This window comes from Erythrolamprus reginae, chromosome 1 (genome assembly GCF_031021105.1).
Source record: "Erythrolamprus reginae isolate rEryReg1 chromosome 1, rEryReg1.hap1, whole genome shotgun sequence".
NCBI classification, from domain to species: Eukaryota; Metazoa; Chordata; class Lepidosauria; order Squamata; family Dipsadidae; genus Erythrolamprus; species Erythrolamprus reginae.
Genome location: NC_091950.1, coordinates 214,041,134 through 214,060,296, shown reverse-complemented (window position 1 = coordinate 214,060,296; position 19,163 = coordinate 214,041,134). Strand labels below are relative to the sequence as shown.

At 41.9% G+C, this 19,163-nt stretch overlaps 1 protein-coding gene across 6 annotated transcripts in view; it reads right to left on the bottom strand.

Annotated features, from left to right (window-relative positions):
- PIKFYVE (phosphoinositide kinase, FYVE-type zinc finger containing) overlaps positions 1-19,163 on the bottom strand; it is a 113,355-nt gene that overhangs the window by 93,570 nt on the left and 622 nt on the right. For 2 of the 6 annotated variants that reach the window (XM_070732138.1, XM_070732142.1), the window contains exons 1-3: positions 17,077-17,273; positions 5,178-5,359; positions 2,930-3,118 (exon numbers count right to left, since the gene is read on the bottom strand). In XM_070732138.1, the coding sequence (XP_070588239.1) occupies positions 2,930-3,118; positions 5,178-5,349 (361 nt within the window). In that variant the 5' untranslated portion in view covers positions 5,350-5,359; positions 17,077-17,273. Of the gene's footprint in view, positions 1-2,929; positions 3,119-5,177; positions 5,360-12,825; positions 12,846-16,425; positions 16,446-17,076; positions 17,274-19,163 lie in introns of those variants that run through there. The other 4 variants (XM_070732136.1, XM_070732141.1, XM_070732140.1 and 1 more) reach the window with 3 other exon arrangements.

Here is a 19,163-nt window from a genome sequence, read left to right as displayed (position 1 = left end):
CCCCAAGGACTTTGGCCTGCTCCTCCACCTGAATTCCCATGCCCTGCTCACCCAACAGAGAATTACCTTGCTTTCCCAGCAGGCACCGCTTTGCCTGTGCTCTATCTGCGCACCAGAGGCCACAGCTTTGCTGTATGAGAGAGAGAGACAGACGAGGGAGGGAGAGAAAGAGAGAGAGAGAGAAAGAAAGATATGAGGGAGGGAGGAGCTACAGGCCCAGCCCTGCCGAAAAAGGTACAGGTGGAAGCAGAAGGGTGGCAAAGGCTCCCCTACTTGAGAAGCCCCATGCAGCCTTGCATCAGAAGGCTGCTAGAAAAGTTTTGCGGTGGAGTGGTTCTCCTCGGGCACGGAGGAGTGGGCCGAAATCCTCAGGGCGCCAAGAATTGCCCTGTGGAGGCTGAGCCACTGTCATGGTGGGGCTCCCTGCTGCTTCCATTCACCAGAGCTCCGGGGACTCTGAGCAGCTGCAGTCACACCCAAAGCAGCGGCCCCAAATCTCTCCCTGTGGGTCTTTGTAAATGCAGATGCCCCACATGGCAGACCCTTCGGAAGCAGCGGGGCTTGGCGGAGCTGCCCTCAAGAAACGTCCCCTGCTTCAAAATTCCGCCACTAGCCAGCTCACTCACCTGCCTGCCTGCACTCCGGATCCCCCCCTTCCTGGCAGCCCCAGCAGTTTACGCAGGGGGGCAGGCAGCAAGGATGAGCACCCTGAGGGGGAACAAGCAGCAAGCCCAGCAGAGCCCTTGGCTGGTCACTAATGCGCCCCTGTGGCAGGAGCCCGTGCGCCAGGATGCCTCTTCCCCGAGTCCAGCCCGGAGCCAGCTAGGTGCAAGACAGCTGGCTTCCGTCCCCGCTGGTGGGCAGAGGCTTGGCCAGCTGGTCAGCCCTTCCCTGGCAAAAAGCCCTGAGCATAGGGTAGGAGGCAGCACGCTCCAGACTGCCCAGCATCCAGGCTATATTGTTAAAAATAGAGGCTGGCAGAGGCAGGGAGGGTCTTAGGTGCCCCGCCTGAAGGGCCTGGGGTCTATTGGAGGGTAGCCCTCTGCAGTGGGTCTGGCCCCTGCAGCACTTCTGCCATGCCCCCCCCACTCCCAGATGCTTTTCTGCCCACCAAACCGGGGCGTTGATCCCAGGGCCCCTTTGATTGCTCCCCAGTGCCACGGGGCTTCCCATTTTCAGGAAGTCTTGGGAATCTCTCGGTCAGCAAATCTGTCCCCCCTGCTGGACTGGGGAGAGCTGGGGGAAGCTCCAAGCAAGCTGTGAACAAATGTCAGCAGCTTTTGTGCTGCCTGCACCACCTGCTGGGAGCTGGTTTGGAAAGGAAAAAAACCACAGCTGGATTAGGCAGGACTCGCCCCACCCAGGTCCCTCTGAACGAGTCTCCCTCCCCACCATAGCCTCCATGCTCAACTACCCCAATGGAGCCTGCCTGCCATTCTCTTCCGAGTGCCCGTTCTTTTCTGCATGAACAAGCTGGGGACGTGAAAAGCACTTCCTCTCTACTTGCATGCTGTTACTGGCTCTGCAACGCACACACACCCCCAAGACCAACAAGACTACCCTTTGCACCCAGGTTGCTTTCTGCACTGGCTGCTACAGTATCTGGGTGTAGAGGGGGATGAAGCCAGTAATAAACAGTATGCTGGTAGAGGGGAAGAGCTTTTCACGCTCCCAGCTCATTCGCTGCAGAAAGCAGGCATTTGGAAAAGCTCAGAGGGTGGGCTCCTTTTGGGTGGGCCATCAACGTCGGGTTGCATAATTCAGTGTGAAGGCTATGTAGGGAGAGCCATTCGGAGGGACCTGGGTGGGGCAAGTCCTTCCTAATTCGGCTGCATTTTTTTCTCTTTCCCGACAAGCTCCAAGCAAGCAGTGCAGGCAGTGGTGCTGAAGTTTGTGCTCCGTTTGCTTGGAGCTGGCCTGAAAAGAAAAAAAGCCTCCAGCACGGAGGGAGAGAGACCCCAACCTTCTGTTCCCGCCGTCCCATCCCTTTGTGCCACATTACCACAGCTGGGTTAAGTGGTAAGAGACACGCTGGCTGAGAATGTTCCCATTGAAGAAGTCTAAGGCACTAACATTTGCCGGGGTGAACGGCCATGCTGGATGCTGCCCAGAACATGAATCTGACAGGAGGATGAGAAGCAGCGGCAGCAGACCATTCATGCTGGCAAAGTTTGGTGCAGGAGGCTTTCTAGGCCAAAAACGGGATGGGAAGGCATGCATGGGTGGTGCATGTGTATGAAACGCGCATGAGCAGGGAAAGTAGTCATGCATGCATGTGCAGGTGGTGCATGCTTTGCAATGTGGGTGCCGGGATACATGCATGATATTGTGTACACACACTTTTGGCACACAACCAGAAAAAGGTTTACTATTACTATTACCCTGCTTGATAAGGGCAGTGGACTAGAAGACCTCCAAGATCCTTTCCAACTTTGGTATTATGTTATTAATCAGATTATTGTGAGAGATGAAGAGCCAGGTGGTGGAGTTAAAAAGGGAATCAGCCTAAAATTTCTTACCACAAATGTACTAAGCCAAACCCTTGAATTTCAATGACACTCAACTTCCAGCAGTTGCTAACTTTTAATGGGGAATATTCCTGTGCATAAGTATGAGCAACAAAGAGTTGACTTGCAGTAACATGGGTAGCAAACAAATTTAATAGGCAGACAGATCTGCTTAATTGGAACTTCACCTGTGGTCTTTCACAACTGATCTTTTCACCTGACAGCTATCTATATAAGCTTTCCTGTGTGTTAGATTTTTTTCTTAACTAAAAATTATCTGCTCTATAGAGTTTAAAAACAGATATTTTTCAAGTGCTGAATTACTGGCCTTCTGAAAAGTGCATATACAGTGAATGTTTGAAAATTGTGGAGGCTGATAAAATATTACAAAAGAGGCTCCTTTTCAAGCTCAGATCTCTTACCTAATGATGTAGAAGATCGTCGCTGTAGCTCCCCAGCAGGTTGTGGTTTTTTGTAAGCTACGGGGGATGACCGCAATGACTGCGATCTGGAGGGATGTTCTGGGCTTGACCAATTTGCATTCAGTGTCTGCTGATGATCCCCCTGCCCGATCTCTGCTCTCTCAACAGAGGGTGCAAGTCGTCCATCATCTAGAAAGAGCACGTTATTAGACTGTGGAAAAGCAGTATTTTTCTATTAGTCTGAAAGATAACAAGTTCTCTTTAATTTTTAAATACAATTGGTTGCCTTCAACAATGTTCCCCCTAAGCTGTGCTTTGCGCTGTAGCGCAGGAGGTTTGAGACCTCCGTGCAGCACTTTCCAATTCCAGCGCAGATCCATAACCATCCATGGTAGGTAGACGGCAGGGAGTTGGGAGAGGGGGAGCCACAAAGGCTTTTCTCTGGTGAATGTTGTGTGCGCACAAACTCCCCGTTCTGCTGCCGGCCCTCTCCAGCTTCTAGATCAGCAACCAGCAGGCAAAGAGACGTTTTCTTCGGGGAGGCTGGCCCCCTCCGCCACCCTCCTCTCGGTGCCAATCAATCGCCCTCCAGCAGAAGGGGGGAGGAGGAGGAAGAAAGGTGACCTCACAGAGGGGAGCCAAGGAGGAGCAATCTGCGCTTTCAGAAGCTTTCCCTGCTGGATGGTCAATCTTTCCCTGCTGGGTGGTGATTGACCATCCAGCAGGGAAAGCTTACAAAGGCACGGATCGCTCCTCCTTGGCTCCCCTCTGTGAGGTCGCCTTTCTTCCTCCTCCTCTTCCTTTGCCTGCCAGGCTCTGTCGCTGCCACCACAGCCACATACCCCACCAGAAGAGAGCCTGCCTCTTCCCGCCCCTCCCTCCGGGTCCTGCAGACCTTCCTTCTGGATTATGACAAGAGAAAGAAAAAGAGAGAGGAAAGAGAGAGAAAAACAGAAATGAAGGTGAGAGAAATGAAAGCAAAAAGGGAGGAGAAACAAATGAGAGAGAGAAGGGGGGAGAAGTACACAGAAATGAGAGAGACCTGGAGGGAAAGAATGAGACAGAAAAGAGGGAGAGAGAAGTGGAGAGAAAGAAAGAATGAAAAGGGAAAGAGAGGGAGGGAAAGAGAGAAGTGGAGAGAAAGGAAGGGGGGAAGGAAGGAAGGAAGGAAGGAAGGAAGGAGAAATGAAGAGAACAAGGAAGGAAAGAGGAAGAATGAAATGAATGGAGGGACAGAGGAAGGAAAAACTTGGGGGGAGGGTTTCTCTCAACATACATTCAAACAATACAGTGCACCATCTAATTTTCCATGAATAAAATGCAGTATTTTGTTAGTAACTAATATCAATCATCCAAAAAGTTGCAAAAGTTTTTTTTCTAATTTTATCATCCAGTTACATACATTTTCTTTTAATTAAATTCCCTCCTTAATGTTCCTTCAAAAAGTACACCACCAATTATATTTCTACCTTATTAACCATTATGCTTCCTTCTTTCTTTATACATTTTTCTATAAACCAAGAAAACCTTGTATAAGCCAATCAGATATTAACAAAAGAAAATTAAAAACAAAATATAAACATATATGAATTTCAGACATCTTCCCCCCTCTAAATAGTACATTTACCTAATCCCAAATTTAAAAATTATTTCAGCCCATCTAACATTTAGCCAATTAATACTTATCTACATTTCTTACTTAATTATTAATCTTAAATTTCAGTCAATTTGAGAAAAGGGAAAAAAGGGAAAAAATCTAAATATTCTCTATTTTCAATCTATTAAAAATCATTGACATCATTAATCTCCCCAACAATTCTAAATTCAATTCCATTTATGCATTAATCCAAATCAGTATCACCTACTATGTATCTTATTATAATCAATACTTCTAGCTTTATTAAAACAGATCAGCAATTCCTAAATTCATATATCTAAATAGAAAAAATAACTAAAGTTTAAAAAAGAGCAAACAAAACAATACCCCAAGCTTAATCCACCCTTCTCAAACTCCAATTTCTTTAACCTGAGCAGAACCTTGAACTGAACCCTTTTCTTTTTTATTTTTTGTATCCCCTTTTAATCCCCTTTTCCAGAAAGGAAAAGGAACACAGAAGTCTCGGGCCTAGCAGTATTTCAACAGCTCTGGAAATCACCAAATAGAGGGAGGCTGATTCAGAATCAGAAGTGACTGTAAGCCTTCTTTCATAATGAAAAAATGAAACCATGAAAAATAATTTCCACATACCTTTAGTGAAGCGAAAAAGATTTACAAAAGAACTGTATGCAGATTTAAATGGAGGCTCATCCTGGTCAGGAGTCAGAGGTTTGAAGTGCGTAAGATGAGATGGGCTGCCAGGAGAGTAAGGCAAATCATTCACAGCCTCCAGTGTCGGAAACGTTTTGTCATCTGTAGCCATTTCATGAATCCTAAGAAAAATGAAAATGCCTTTACTATTTCACTCATTTATTTCAATAAAAGTCACATCATCTACATCAGTGTTTTTCAACCAGTGTGCCGCGGCACACTAGTGTGCAGTGAGACATGGTCAGGTGTGCCGCGAAGCTCAGAGAGAGAAAGAAAATGAGAGAGAAAGAAAGAGAGAGAGAGAAAGAAAGAAAGAAAGAGCAAGAGGGAGAGAAAGCAAGCAAGCAAGAGAGAGAGAAAGAAAGAGAGAGAGAGAAAAAAAGAGAGAGAAAAAGAAAGAGAATGAGAGAGAGAGAAAGCAAGAGAGAGAGAGAGAGAACAAGAGAGAAAGAAAGCAAGAGAGAGCAAGAGAGAGAGAGAGAGAAAGCAAGAGAGAGAAAAAGAAATAGAGAGAGAGAGAGAGAAAGCAAGAGAGAGAGAAAGAGAACAAGAGAGAAAGAAAGCAAGAGAGAGCAAGAGAGAGAGAAAGCAAGAGAGAGATAGAGAAAGCAAGAGAGAGAAAAAGAAAGAATGAGAGAGAGAGAGAGAAAGCAAGAGAGAGAGAAAGAGAACAAGAGAGAAAGAAAGCAAGAGAGAGCAAGAGAGAGAGAGAGAAAGAGAGGGAGGGAAAGTGGGAGAGAGAAAGACATAGAGGGAGGTAGAGAGGGAGAGAGAAAGAGCAAAAAAGAGAAAATAAGGAAGAGAGAAAGAGGGATGGAGAGAGAGAAAAAAAGGAAGGGAGAGAAAGAGGGAGGGAGAGAGAGATAGAGCAAAAGGGAGGAAGAGAGAAAGAGAGAGGATTTTTTTGTCCAAACTTTTTTTAGCCGCCGCCCCCCCTCAACGTGCCCCATGGTTTTGTAAATGTAAAAAATGCGGCTCAAAAAAGGTTGAAAATCACTGTTCTACATGATCTGCAGCTGGCTGAAGCGTAGATATCACAGGGTTGTTGTTAATTGCGAGTATTCTGAGCAGAGCCTGGTTACAAGCAGAGTGCCACAAGGGTCTGTTCTGGGTCCTATTCTTATTAATATGTTTGTGAGTGACATAGGGGAAGGTTTGGTAGGGAAGGTTTGCCTATTTGCCGATGACTCTAAAGTGTGCAATAGGGTTGATATTCCTGGAGGCGTCTGTAATATGGTAAATGATTTAGGTTTACTAGATAAATGGTCAAAGTAATGGAAACTGCAATTTAACGTTTCCAAATATAAAATAATGCACTTGGGGAAAAGGAATCCTCAGTCGGAGTAGTGTATTGGCAGTTCTGTGTTAGCAAAAACTTCAGAAGAGAAAGATTTAGGGGTAGTGATTTCTGACAGTCTCAAAATGAGTGAGCAGTGTGGTCGGGCGGTAGGAAAAGCAAGTAGAATGCTTGGCCACATAGCTAGAGGTATAACAAGCAGGAAGAGGGAGATTGTGATCCCGCTATATAGAGCGCTGGTGAGACCACATTTGGAATACTGTGTTCAGTTTTGTAGACCTCACCTACAAAAAGATATTGACAAAATTGAATGGGTCCAAAGACGGGCTACAAGAATGGTGGAAGGTCTTAAGCATAAAATGTATCAGGAAAGACTGAATGAACTCAATCTGTATAGTCTGGAAGACAGAAGGAAAAGGGGGACATGATCGAAACATTTAAATATGTCAAAGGGTTAAAGAAGGTTCAGGAGAGAAGTGTTTTTAATAGGAAAGTGAACCCAAGAACAAGGGGACACAATCTGAAGTTAGTTGGGGGAAAGATCAAAAGCAACATGAGAAAATATTATTTTACTGAAAGAGTAGTAGATCCTTGGAACAAACTTCCAGCAGACATGGTTGGTAAATCCACAGTAACTGAATTTAAACATGCCTGGGATAAACATATATCCATCCTAAGATAAAATACAAAAAATAGTATAAGGGTAGACTAGATGGATCATGAGGTCTTTTTCTGCCGTCAGTCTTCTATGTTTCTATGTTTCTATCATTGTTTAGATTTTAGAAACTCCTTGAAGTCACAGCTATGAAAGTCCAGAGATATTTGGCTTTTATGAATCTACAATATTATAAGAATGAATTCAAGCAATCTTTCCATCTTCCAATCAGAAAAAAAACAACCAATCCAAGCAGAGCGTTACATGCTTCCTCTTATGTACTATGAAAACCTATGTGGCAGGTTAATGACACATACATGGTATAAAAAGGATTAAGCAACCTCTGATGAGACTGGAAGAGAGAAGATAATAAAAATTAGATTGTTAGCTTTTGCCTATAAGGGGAGTTACTGTACAAGCACAATAAAGTTAATTTTTATACTGTAGTCGATGGTATTAGCATCAATAAGGAGGAAGGTACAGAGTCCCTGTAATAAAGTTAAATTTAGAAGTACTTGACAACCCTTACAAAGGTCCTCCACAGTATTATCAGATCCTGTGTACTTTCAAATGTTTTATTTGTACTGTGCTGATTATAATAGTAAAAGGCCATATTGAAATACGATTATTAAATGGCACAGAATAAACTCCCAAATAAACTTTTTAAAGTTGTATTAAAAGAGCACATCTTACCAGCAGATTGATTGATTGGTTGGTTGGTTGGTTGGTTGATTGATTTATTTCTATGCCGCCCTTCTCAAAGTGACTCAGGGTAGCATACAACATTGCATAGAGAGCAAGGAAATAATATACTAATCAAATAATCAATAAAATGAATAGATGGAACAACATGGATAATAGCCTACGCAATTATTTATTTTGAAGCAAAGTATGAGACCCACATAATCTAGACCCGTAATTTGGAAATGGATATTTATTTATTTATTATTTATTATTTATTTATTCATTGCATTTCTATGCCGCCCCTCCCCGAAGACTCACGGTAACTTTCAACATATAATAAAATAAATAAATACAGTGACATACATTTATTTATTTATTTATTTATTTATTTATTAGATTTGTATGCTGCCTCTCTCCATAGACTCGGGGCGGCTCTCGGTTTTTTAAAAGTTCTAAAAATTCACTTGGTAATCATCTAAATTAAATCTGTCAGTTTGAAACAAAACAGGCAGCAAGTAAAATAAATGATCAATCAATCTATCAGATTAGGCAACACAGTACCATTAGACAAAACCTGGATTTAAATCAGGCTAAATGCACATGAGTATATTTCTGGGATTATATAGGGAACAGAACTTTACTTTTTTATAACAAATATTAGTAAAAACAAAACAAAAAAAGATAAGGAGAAAACCCTCCAAAAACGAATATGTACAGAAATTCTTCAGAGGGGTTGATATTAGAACTGTGCAGTACAGTACTTCAGATTCAAAAGCAAAATGTGTTTCCGACCATGCCCTTAAAACCAGCTTCTAAAAACCAAAAACATTTTTGTTCCTGAAACACTGCAGCAGGTGTGGAGCAACTAAAATCCCAGAAAAAGGCATAGCTGCTTTCAGAAATTATCTTTCTGGCCATTACCAAATGTAATTCAAGCACAAAAAATGTACATTAATCTGATAGTATTTATAATAGCAAACTTTCAATGAACAGAAGGCATGAATTACTGTAGTTTCTATGTATATGCACTGCATTATCATATTGTCCCCAAAGATGGTAGTATTTGTCAGTTTTATTATAAACCTCCAGCACAGTCTACAAAGATGTCAATTAATGTTCAACATTAGATGGTGTACCAGATTAACAGTTGGAAGGGATCTTGCCGGTCATTTAGTCTTGGGGTCCCCAACCTTTTGGACCTCAGGGACCATTACATTCATAATTTTAAACCCTGTGGACCACTATTATGAATTTAGCATATCTGTTGCTGAAGCACCTGGATGGGATTAGGTACTTTAGGCATTCTCTCCCCTTCTCTCTTTCTCTCTCTCATCTTTTTCTCATATCTCTTTCCCCCTTTGTCTCTCTCCCTGCCGTTCTCTTCCCCTCATTGTCTCTCTCATCTCTTTCATCTTTCTCCCCAACTCTCTCTCCCTCTCCCCCCCCCCGCTTTTCTCTCTCTCCTCCCCCATCTGTCTGTCTGTCTCTTATCTTTTTCTCTCATTTCTCTTCAGCCCGCCTGCTCCCTCCACTTTGGCCTTCAAAAGTTGCAAGTTTCATGTAACTCCCCCTATGGTGGAGATTTCCATCCTCACCATGAGCTGCCTGGCTGTTCCCATATTCCAGAGCTCTAGTCACAGGACTGACCATTAGTTATTCCAGAGCTGCTGCTCCTCCACACGGGTGTGCTGCGGGCCACCAACATTTTCTCACGGACCACCGGTTGGGGACCTGTGATCTAGTCCAACCCCCTGCCCAAGCTGGAGACCCTTACATCTGCCTCTACCTAGGATCAAACTCTCAACCTCCTGATTCTGAGGCAAGAGCTCCACCTCCACATATATTACATTGGGAAATCAAAACAAATGTTAGAATAAGGCAACAGCAAACTACTTTTATATCATCAAAAAAGCCACTCTACATGGATGTATCCATGAAGTCCATGAAGTCACCAGGCGACAAATTCATCTGCAAGAAGGCTTTCTCTTTACCTTTCAATCTGCAAATAATTACTATAATTAAAAGCCACAACCTCATATATAATAATAATAATAATAATAATAATAATAATAATAATAATTTATTAGATTTGTATGCCGCCCCTCTCCGAAGACTCACTTCACTGAATTGAAAAGATGGGCAGCTAGCCAGTTTTTGATTCCATGAGCAAAACAGAAACCATAGTACAACATTGTAAAGGAAGCTCTTCTCATTAATGATGTCAATCAGATTTCAACATTTGCAGATACTTCTTTTTTTTTTATCCGGATTTTACTCAATTATGGATGAACAGATTAGACATGTTTCATGTTCAGAAGTATGAATTAAGGAAGTAAAAGGTTACCATTTGGCCATGTAAAAAAGAACCTATGATATGGGCAAAAGAATGTTACAGATCGGGTTAATTCTATAAGAATGTTCTGAATTTTCCAAAACAATGTAGACAGAAAGATGCATTATAAGCCAAAAAGTAATAACAATTCAAATCAAAGATGATGTAATGGTACAAGGGAATAATGGGAGTGGGATGGGGAGATGCTACATAGACAACAGTGGGCATAGCCAGCAGCTGCAAACAGACAGAGAAAAAAATTGGGAAGGAACCTCCCTAACTTTTCAGACGGTAAAAGAGATGGTGGAGGATCTGTACTGCCAGATTTGCAAGAATCTGTTAATGCAGCCTTACAATAAAGTAGAATTAGCTCATCTGGTTGTGTTTCCTGTCTAGTCTATCAGAAAAGGCTGACAATGTTTCCAAAAAACCAACCAGACCCCTTTCTTTTCCAGGAAATACCCACCATAGGATTTTCCATCATCACAACTGCTAGTCAGGATTACAATCTGTCAGCCCTTCAAGGTAAGCAAGGTCAAAACAGTCACAGCAAGTACACAGTCACAGCAGGGGTTTAAAAGAAATGTTGTCAATTGTTGTCAAGTACAGTACAATAAAAAAAAATCTTGAAAGTTTGTCAGAATGACTCTCTGTCCTATATTATGTCAAACAAAATCAAAATAATGAGAGCCGGGGTGGTGTAGCAGGTAGAGTGCTGTACTGCAGGCTACTGAAGCTGATCGTAGATCTGTAGGTCAGCGGTTCAAATCTCACCACAGGCTCAAGTTGACTCAGCCTTCCATGAGGACCCGGATTGGGGGCATTATGCTGGCTCTGTTAAAAAGTGCTATTGCTAGCATGTTGTAAGCTGCCCTGAGTCTAAGGAGAAGGGCGGCATTAAAAAAATCAAATAAATTACACTTTTCTGTTTCTCAGGACTGAGCAATCCTTTCTGGAAGTCTCTCCTTGAAGGTTCATTCATTCCTTCTCTGTTCCCAAGATCACGTCTACAATCCTACAATTGATCTTTAGCAAGTATATAAAGGCTTGGCTTTTGTATCTGACCAAAATGTAAAGAAAAATAGTCCAATTTTTGAACACAGTAGTAATTTTTCCAGTTCTTTGTCCATACCTAAGTAATTTGTCCAGATTTTCCCAACAGCAAGCCAACGCTAATATAGGCTATGCAACATTTATTAAATTCTTTAAAAGTATGGTATTTTTCAGTGTATAAAAGAGGATGGAAATTTGGGAGTGTCTTATACACTGCATGTAGCCCTGCTCACCCACCAGCCCCTACATTGGCCTCTGCCTCCCAGCAATTTTCCTCCTTGAAGCAAACAGCCTGATTCAGTTTCAGTTTCAGCACAGCCTGATTAACACAAGCAGCTGATTGTCAGTTGGATGGCCTCCCGACCACCAGCTGTTTCAGGCTGCAGGGATTGCCACCTCCACACTAATCAGCTGCTTGTGCTGTTTGCTGAAAGGAGGCAAATTGCTGGGAGGCAAAGGCAGATTTTTTTTTCTCCCCCAAAAAGGTAGATGCATCTTATAGTCCACAGCATCTTATACTCCAAAAAATATGGTACTTCAGAACATAAATGCAGAGTTTATTCTGAAAATAGCAGCATCTTTTCCCAGGATTGTTCAGCTGTTCCCTAAAATTGCCATGAGAACCTGGGAAAAGATGCACGTGCTTTAAAGATACAGTAAGCACTACATTCATGCCCTGCCTACAGACACTCTGAAATATCTTTCTGAAATCAAATCTAAAACATTGTACATTCATAATCAGTGCCCATAAGTACAGTATAAATCAGGGGTGAAATTCAGCAGCTTCTGGCAGGTTCTGGAGAGCCAGTAGCAGAGATTTTGAGTAGTTTGGAGAACTGGCATCTCTGGCTAGCCCTAGAGTGGGGTGGGAATGGAGATTTTGCAATATCCTTCCCCTGCCATGCCCACCAAGCCATGCCCACAGAACAGGTAGGGGAAAAATTGAATTTCACCCCTGATATAAATGCCAAATGTAAAGGTATGTTATATTCCAAACATGCAATGTTGCATACTGCATGTCAAGTTAACCCAGGCAGCATTACGGTAATTAAAAATACTTATTCCAAAGATTTTGTATTTTAAAAGTTAAATTAATTTGATTCAAGAGTTACAAATATTGACACTCTGCACCTTTAACCAGAGGTTCCATCCAATTTACATCACAAACATCTAATAACAGAACTGTCTGTGTAGTTGTTCATTTGCATGTGCTCACTTCTCACAGCAAACAGATAATCCATATTTCCTCTTTCTTCATCTAACCAACAAGGCCAGAATGAAAAAAAGGTATTTCTGACAATAATATGCAGTTTGCATATTATTCATATTAATTCAAAATCATAATTATATCCTCTACAAATGTACCATTGTCTAGCAATCTTGACAGCAAAATATGGCCTCCAATTTGCTAGCTAAAATGCAGTTGGCTTCTTTATGTCAAACCAGTTAATTACAGGTTTAACATGTTGTGGGTTAATTCAGTAAACTATGGATCATAACCATGAGTTAGTGTATCATGCAAATATGGCTACAGATGCCATATACTCAGCAGTTGTTTTTTTCTTACCTGGCTCTAGGATAAACCAAGATGAAAAGAACAGAATAGAATTCTTTATTGGCCAAGTGTGATTAGACACACAAGGAATTTGTCTTGGTGCATATCAATATCTATCAATAGAAAAGGTGATGGCAACCATTATCAGATTTCTACTTATAAACTGTCTATGAAAAACTAGCTGCTTGGTGTCAGACACTAAGAACCAGGCTTAATATCTTAGTTTTATAGTGGCAATTCTTTTATTTTTAAACATCATCGCTTCTCTAGTGCTACACCATATTTAAACAAAATATCATATTCATTCCATTTCTTTGAAACAGGAAGTCTTAGAAAATTATGTTATCAATTCATTATGATCAAAGAAATATTTATATAGTACACAACACGGTGCTGAAATATATATCCAATTTTGAAGACTAGTTTTAATCAGTATCTTGTGACCAATGACTACCATAAAATTGGCATGGATTGGCCACACAAATAAGAGCATCCTTTAAGAAAATATAATTCACTTCCAACTTATTTGTTCTTTCATCACATTTGGAAAATAGGAATAAAACACGATTCCCACACAGCTTCTTATCCTGAAAAGGTTAGATGCAAGCTGAATTAATGTCAGTAGAGATTCTTCAGATCATACCACCATAGGTCAAGGAGCCATTTTAACCTACCGTAAGATAAAAGATAGGACTCCAAAGTACTTTATTCAAGATGATTTTTAAAGTCATGTGGCTGTAAGGAATTGTTTTTCTTCATGAATGTTAGCACCATTATATTTGAAGGTTATCAATTTAATTGGGGCTTTAATCAATTTAGTTTGCTGATCTTAACTAATTAAATAATACTTTTTATACAAATGCTGCTATAAATATGCTTCCATTATGCTAATTTGGGGACATTAATAAACCCAGTCATCAGTGTGATATAATCAATTTAGTTTGCTGCTCTTAACTAGTTAATTAAATACTTTTTATACAAATCCTGCTATAAAGATGCTTCAATTATGCTAATTTGGGGGCCTTAATAAACCTAGTCATCAGTGTGACATAAAATGAAACCTGGAATAAGACAGCCAAATCCAAATTCTATTTAACCAAGGAATAACATTGGACAATCAATAACTTTTTCAGTTCATACTAGTACACAGGATTGCTGCAGCTGTAAGGATAAAGGAGTCCTTCCCTCCTAGAAATATCACTTCCTACTTTAGGTACAACATAGAGCAGTGAGATGGCACGCAGGTGGCACGCATGCTACATCTGAGGGCACGTGAGGCGTTGCCCTATGTCAGCTCCAGCATGCATGTGCGTACTTGGGCAGATGATTTTCGGTCATTTTCGCCATCCTGAAGCTTTCCTGAACCCTGGAGAGCACGAAAAATAGCCCAACGTGGGAGGGGGTGGCAGCGTGGCAGAGGTTGTGCACAATGCATGGGGGGCAGCACAAGATTGTGCATGTGTAAGCTGGGGAGGGCATTGCATTATGGGTATGGGCACGCACGCCCCCGCTACTGCAAGTATACGCATCGTTTTTGGCACCCAAGCCGAAAAAGGTTCACCATCACTGACATAGAGTATTAAATCAAGTGAACTCTATCTATGTAACTTTTCTATATTATCAGATGCCTCTCACAGGATACAGCAGTAAAGCAGTTGGTTATAAATTCTATGTTAACCTCTGATTAATTGAATATATATATATATAACAATAGATTGGCAAAAAGTATAAGGATTAATATAACGTGTTGTCAATGGTACAAATTTGTAACCAAGCTGAACTGATAACTGTTTTATACTACACAGTGTAGTATAATTGTGTTCAACCATAGTTCATAGTTTGCAATGTTGTACAAACCTAGCACCGGCTTCTAAGGTTTCTGGGTTCATAATTATGAATATAACTATGTCAAAGCAGAGTTTATGTTGCTATAAGTTCAATTTTTAAATGGAAGAAAACATTAATTTTAAGATCACCTCAAAAATTTATCAGTAACTTACCTATCTGTTTATTATTAAATTTATTTGCTGCCATCTTGCGGTTTGAGGTGATTCTGAGCAGTTCATTGACTCAAGAATATAAGTTGGATATTCAAGAAATCATATAATAAAAAGCTGATCCAAATATCTGAAATATACTCAATATTTTTATTCCTTAAATTGGGTTTTGAATTGTTGGGGGGGGAAATCTTTTTTTAAAGTATAAAATGTATTTCTGAGATAGGCGACATTTGATTTTAATAACTTCAGAGTCTACTGTAATAGTTTCTGTGCTTTAATAAATTCTGACATTTAATCATTGTTAAAACTGATTATTACCCAGAGATAAAGAAAAAAAACCTATCAAAAAAACAAAATGCTTTAAATGTAGATTTTAGCAAAATTCCCAAACTTAAGAATCCATGTTAGATAAAATCCATTACACAAGAATGAATATTTCCATATATATCATAATGTTCTGTATTCACTTCAATAAACAGTTCAAAGGGGAAGGGAAAGATTACAGGACTAACAGGACCGAAAGTTAACTAGTCTAAATAATGCTATAAAAATTAATTTCCTTTTCTTAAAAACAATCCTCACAACAAGGATTTCAAGGAAGTTTATGTCTAGAAGGATTCCCATACCACCTTTCTAAATCAGGGTAACAGGATTTAATGTCTGCAGATATCTAATCAAACCGGAACATTCATTTGTCTTACACATTTCATTTGAATATGGGCTGCAATTAATTATATGACCTGAAATTTTCTCAGTTATCTTTAACCTTATGCAATTGTAGTTCCACCCTGTTTTAAATCAAGGTGCCTCTACAAGCCTACCCCCTACAGAAACCCAAAATTGGAAAACGTATTGGGAAATGTGTGCATCACTCACTCTTAGTTCCAAAGGTGTACAATTCAAAGTAGGAGCAATTTATCTAGTGGCCATTTTAATCAGCGCCTGTAATAAAAGCATTCATTCACCTAATTGGCAAAGATAAGGGTTCTTAAGCCCTTCAAAATGATCTAGCTCCGTGATGGCAAGCCTATGGCATGTGTACTACAGGTGGTACATGGAGCCATATCTGCTGGCACACAAGTCTTTGCCCTAGTAAGCTCCAGCGTGCAAGTGCATGCTAGCCAGCTGATTTTTGGCTCATGCAGAGGCTCTGGGAGGACATTTCTGCCCAGCCTCCAGGAGGGTGGGGGAGTGAGTTTTTGCCCTCCCCAGGCTCCAAGAATGCCTCTGGAGCCAGGGGAGGATGAAAAATGGGCCTACCAGGTCCACCAGAAGTTGAGAAATGAGGGAGTGTGGGGTGACACGCGCAAATGCACAGGGGGCATGGCATAAGGGGCATAGAATTATGGGTGTGGGCACATGCATGCACGCAATAGTGCCCGCATGCACACTTTTGGCACCCAAGGAAAAAAAGGTTCGCCCTCACTGATCTAGCTTTAGTATGTAAGCAAGTGCAACATCTCAAACCGAACAAAATATTATCTCCACTGCAGAACTTCTAAAGATGTAACAATCCTCTTATTTTGGCAATTGTTCATTTCAGCAGAAGCATTTTTTTTTGGGGGGGGGGGGGCTTCCTTTCCTCACAAAGACAAGACGCAGGGAGCAATACCTCATCTGGGTCATCTTTGCCCACTCCTTAGAGCAGTGCTTCTCAGCCTGTGGGTCGGGACCCCTTTGGGGGTCGAACCTTTCACAGGGGTCACCTAAGACCATGAGAAAAGACAAATTTCCTGTGGTGTTAGAAACTAAAGCTTCTATTCTGAGCTTTGGAACATATTTTTATAATCCGACCAATCAAGCATTTACAGTGGCGGTGTCCCTCTGACCTTCCTGCCAATCAGCTTAAAGCTCTGTTGGGAGAATTGGCGCTAGACTTATGGTTGGGGGTCACCACAACATGAGGAACTCTATCAAGGGGTCGCGGCATTAGAAAAGTTGAGAACCTTGAGTCTCGATACGCCTTGCTTAACTTCCCCCCCATCCGCCCCCAGCCCCCCCCCAAAAAAATATGGTTTATCGAAATGCTACACACACATGGAAAAGGCGAGAGACCAATCGGTAGGGCGCACAAGAAACGAGCTAAAATAGCCAAAGCGCAATTTTTTTAAAAAAAAACAAAGAAAACAAAAAAAAACTATTTTGGCTACTGCCCAGCCCCCTGCGGAGGATCGAAGACAGGCTGAGACCCACCAAGCTAAAAACACGGGACCTCCGTGGCTGCGTGAAAGCCCCCACCCGTCCCCAAACTTCCTTTCCTCACCGGCCTCTCGGTACGCTCCAGCAGGCGCTTTCTGGTTTCCCACCCCGGGTCTCCTGCGCTCTGCCCTCCGAGAGGCAACACCATCAAAAGAGGCGGCGGCCAAAGGGAGTCCAGACGTCCGGCTATGGAAGCAGCTGACCCGGCTTGGACCCGCTCCCTCCGCGCCGTCCACTTCCTGTTTCTTCCCCTGCGAAAGCAAAGCGGCTGCGGCGGACGAGGAGGAGCTCTTCCAGCGCCATCTGCTCCGGCCTCCCGCAGGCAACCCAATTGATGCCGGAGAGATGGAGGAACAAAGCGCACGCAGGCATTAATCGACGACCCTGCAATCATCGACCCAAGTTTTGACCGACAACGCGCGAAGGGTATACGAGAAAAGAGCGAACCGACTCTTGCATTGAGGATGAGGCCGCGCCTAAAGTGCTCTCTTTCTCTCTTTCCCTGCAGCAAAACGGGTGGTCCAATCATAGAGTAATATTACAGGTGGCGCTGACGTAAGAACCCGTCGCTGTCAACTGGCGTGTATGCTGTTTTCCCCTCAGTTTTTGTTTACATTTTTCTCCACATTCAGCATACAACTTCATATACCTTCAATACGTCTTGATATAGGTATATCATTATTCAAATACAATAAACTTGATCCCCTTCCGGGTTTATTTTATATCATTTCATCTGTGTCCAACTTTCTTTTTTCCACTACTACCTACTATCGCATAAACTTTGAAGGAATAAACGTGAGGCAGGCAACTTGAGAAAATAATACCATTATGATGTATACCTCTCCTTTTCAAAAATATGCATCCCAGGCTTAGTGAGTATTAACCCAATAAATTCCTAAAGAATAAGTGTATCAGTAAAACCAATGCTGTACAATATCAAACCAGATTGCCTCCCGGGGATGTTATGAATGACTATATGGGGTTTTTAACACTTTTAGTAATTTGTATAATTCTTTTAAAGTCATTTAGATTTCTTTATATATTATTGCATTTATAATGTAGGCCGCCCTAAGTCACCTCGAGAAGGGCGGCATAAAAATCTAATTAAATGAATGAATGAATAAATGAATAAATAAATAAATAAAGGAATAAATAAAGGAATGGAATGGAGGGAGCTGTCATCTGTGAAATATCTGACAGACAAGTCAAATTGAACTCAAAACCCAACTAATTTGGGGCACTTTAAATAGCAGCACCAGGGGTAAAATCCAGCAGGTTCTGACAGGTGAAGGAGAACCAGTAGCGGGAATTTTGAAGAGTTGGGAGATCCAGCAAATACCACCTCTGGCTGGCCCCAGAGTGGGGTTGGAATGGAGATTTTGCAATATCCTTGCCTCAGGAGTGGGGAAGAAATGGGGATTTTGCAGTAACCTTTCGCTTGTTTGTTTGTTTAATTTGTATGCTGCCCAACTCCTAAAAGACTCTGGGCAGCTTACAACAACTAAAAACTACATCAAAACAATTTAAAACTCAATTCATGCAGTCATACAATCTTATTGTGGCCAGATCTAAAGATGTGTCAATTAATCTCAGCCCCCAGGCTTGCAAGCAGAGCCATGTCTTTAAGGCTTTCCAGAAAGCCAGTAGAATGGGGACAGTAAGGATCTCAGGAGGTAGTTTGTTCCAGAAAGCTGGTGCCACTGCAGAGAAAGCCTTCCCCCGTGGCCCCGCCAACCAACCCTGCTTAGCCAACAGGACCCAGAGAAGGCCAATTCTGTAGGCTCTGATCAATCGCTGGGAACTATGCAGCAGAAGACGGTCCCAAAGATAGAATTTTGCAGTAGCTTCCCCCTGCCTCACCCACCAAGCCATGCCCACAGAACAGTTAGTAAAAAAAATTGGATTTCACCACTGAGCAACACCCACCAGTTCTCCAATCTATATAAAACCCTTCAGAATTATAGGGCTAATACCTGCCATTTCACACCTACAAGGAGTCAATGTTTTACATGGTCTGCTTCAATATTTTACAATTTTAAGAGGTGTGGACTTTAAGCTTTCAGAAGTGGACACATCTTAAAACTGTCACGGCTGAGACACTGCGCCTCTCTGCTTTTTTCCTGAGGCCTGAACTTTTAAGTGTAGATAGAC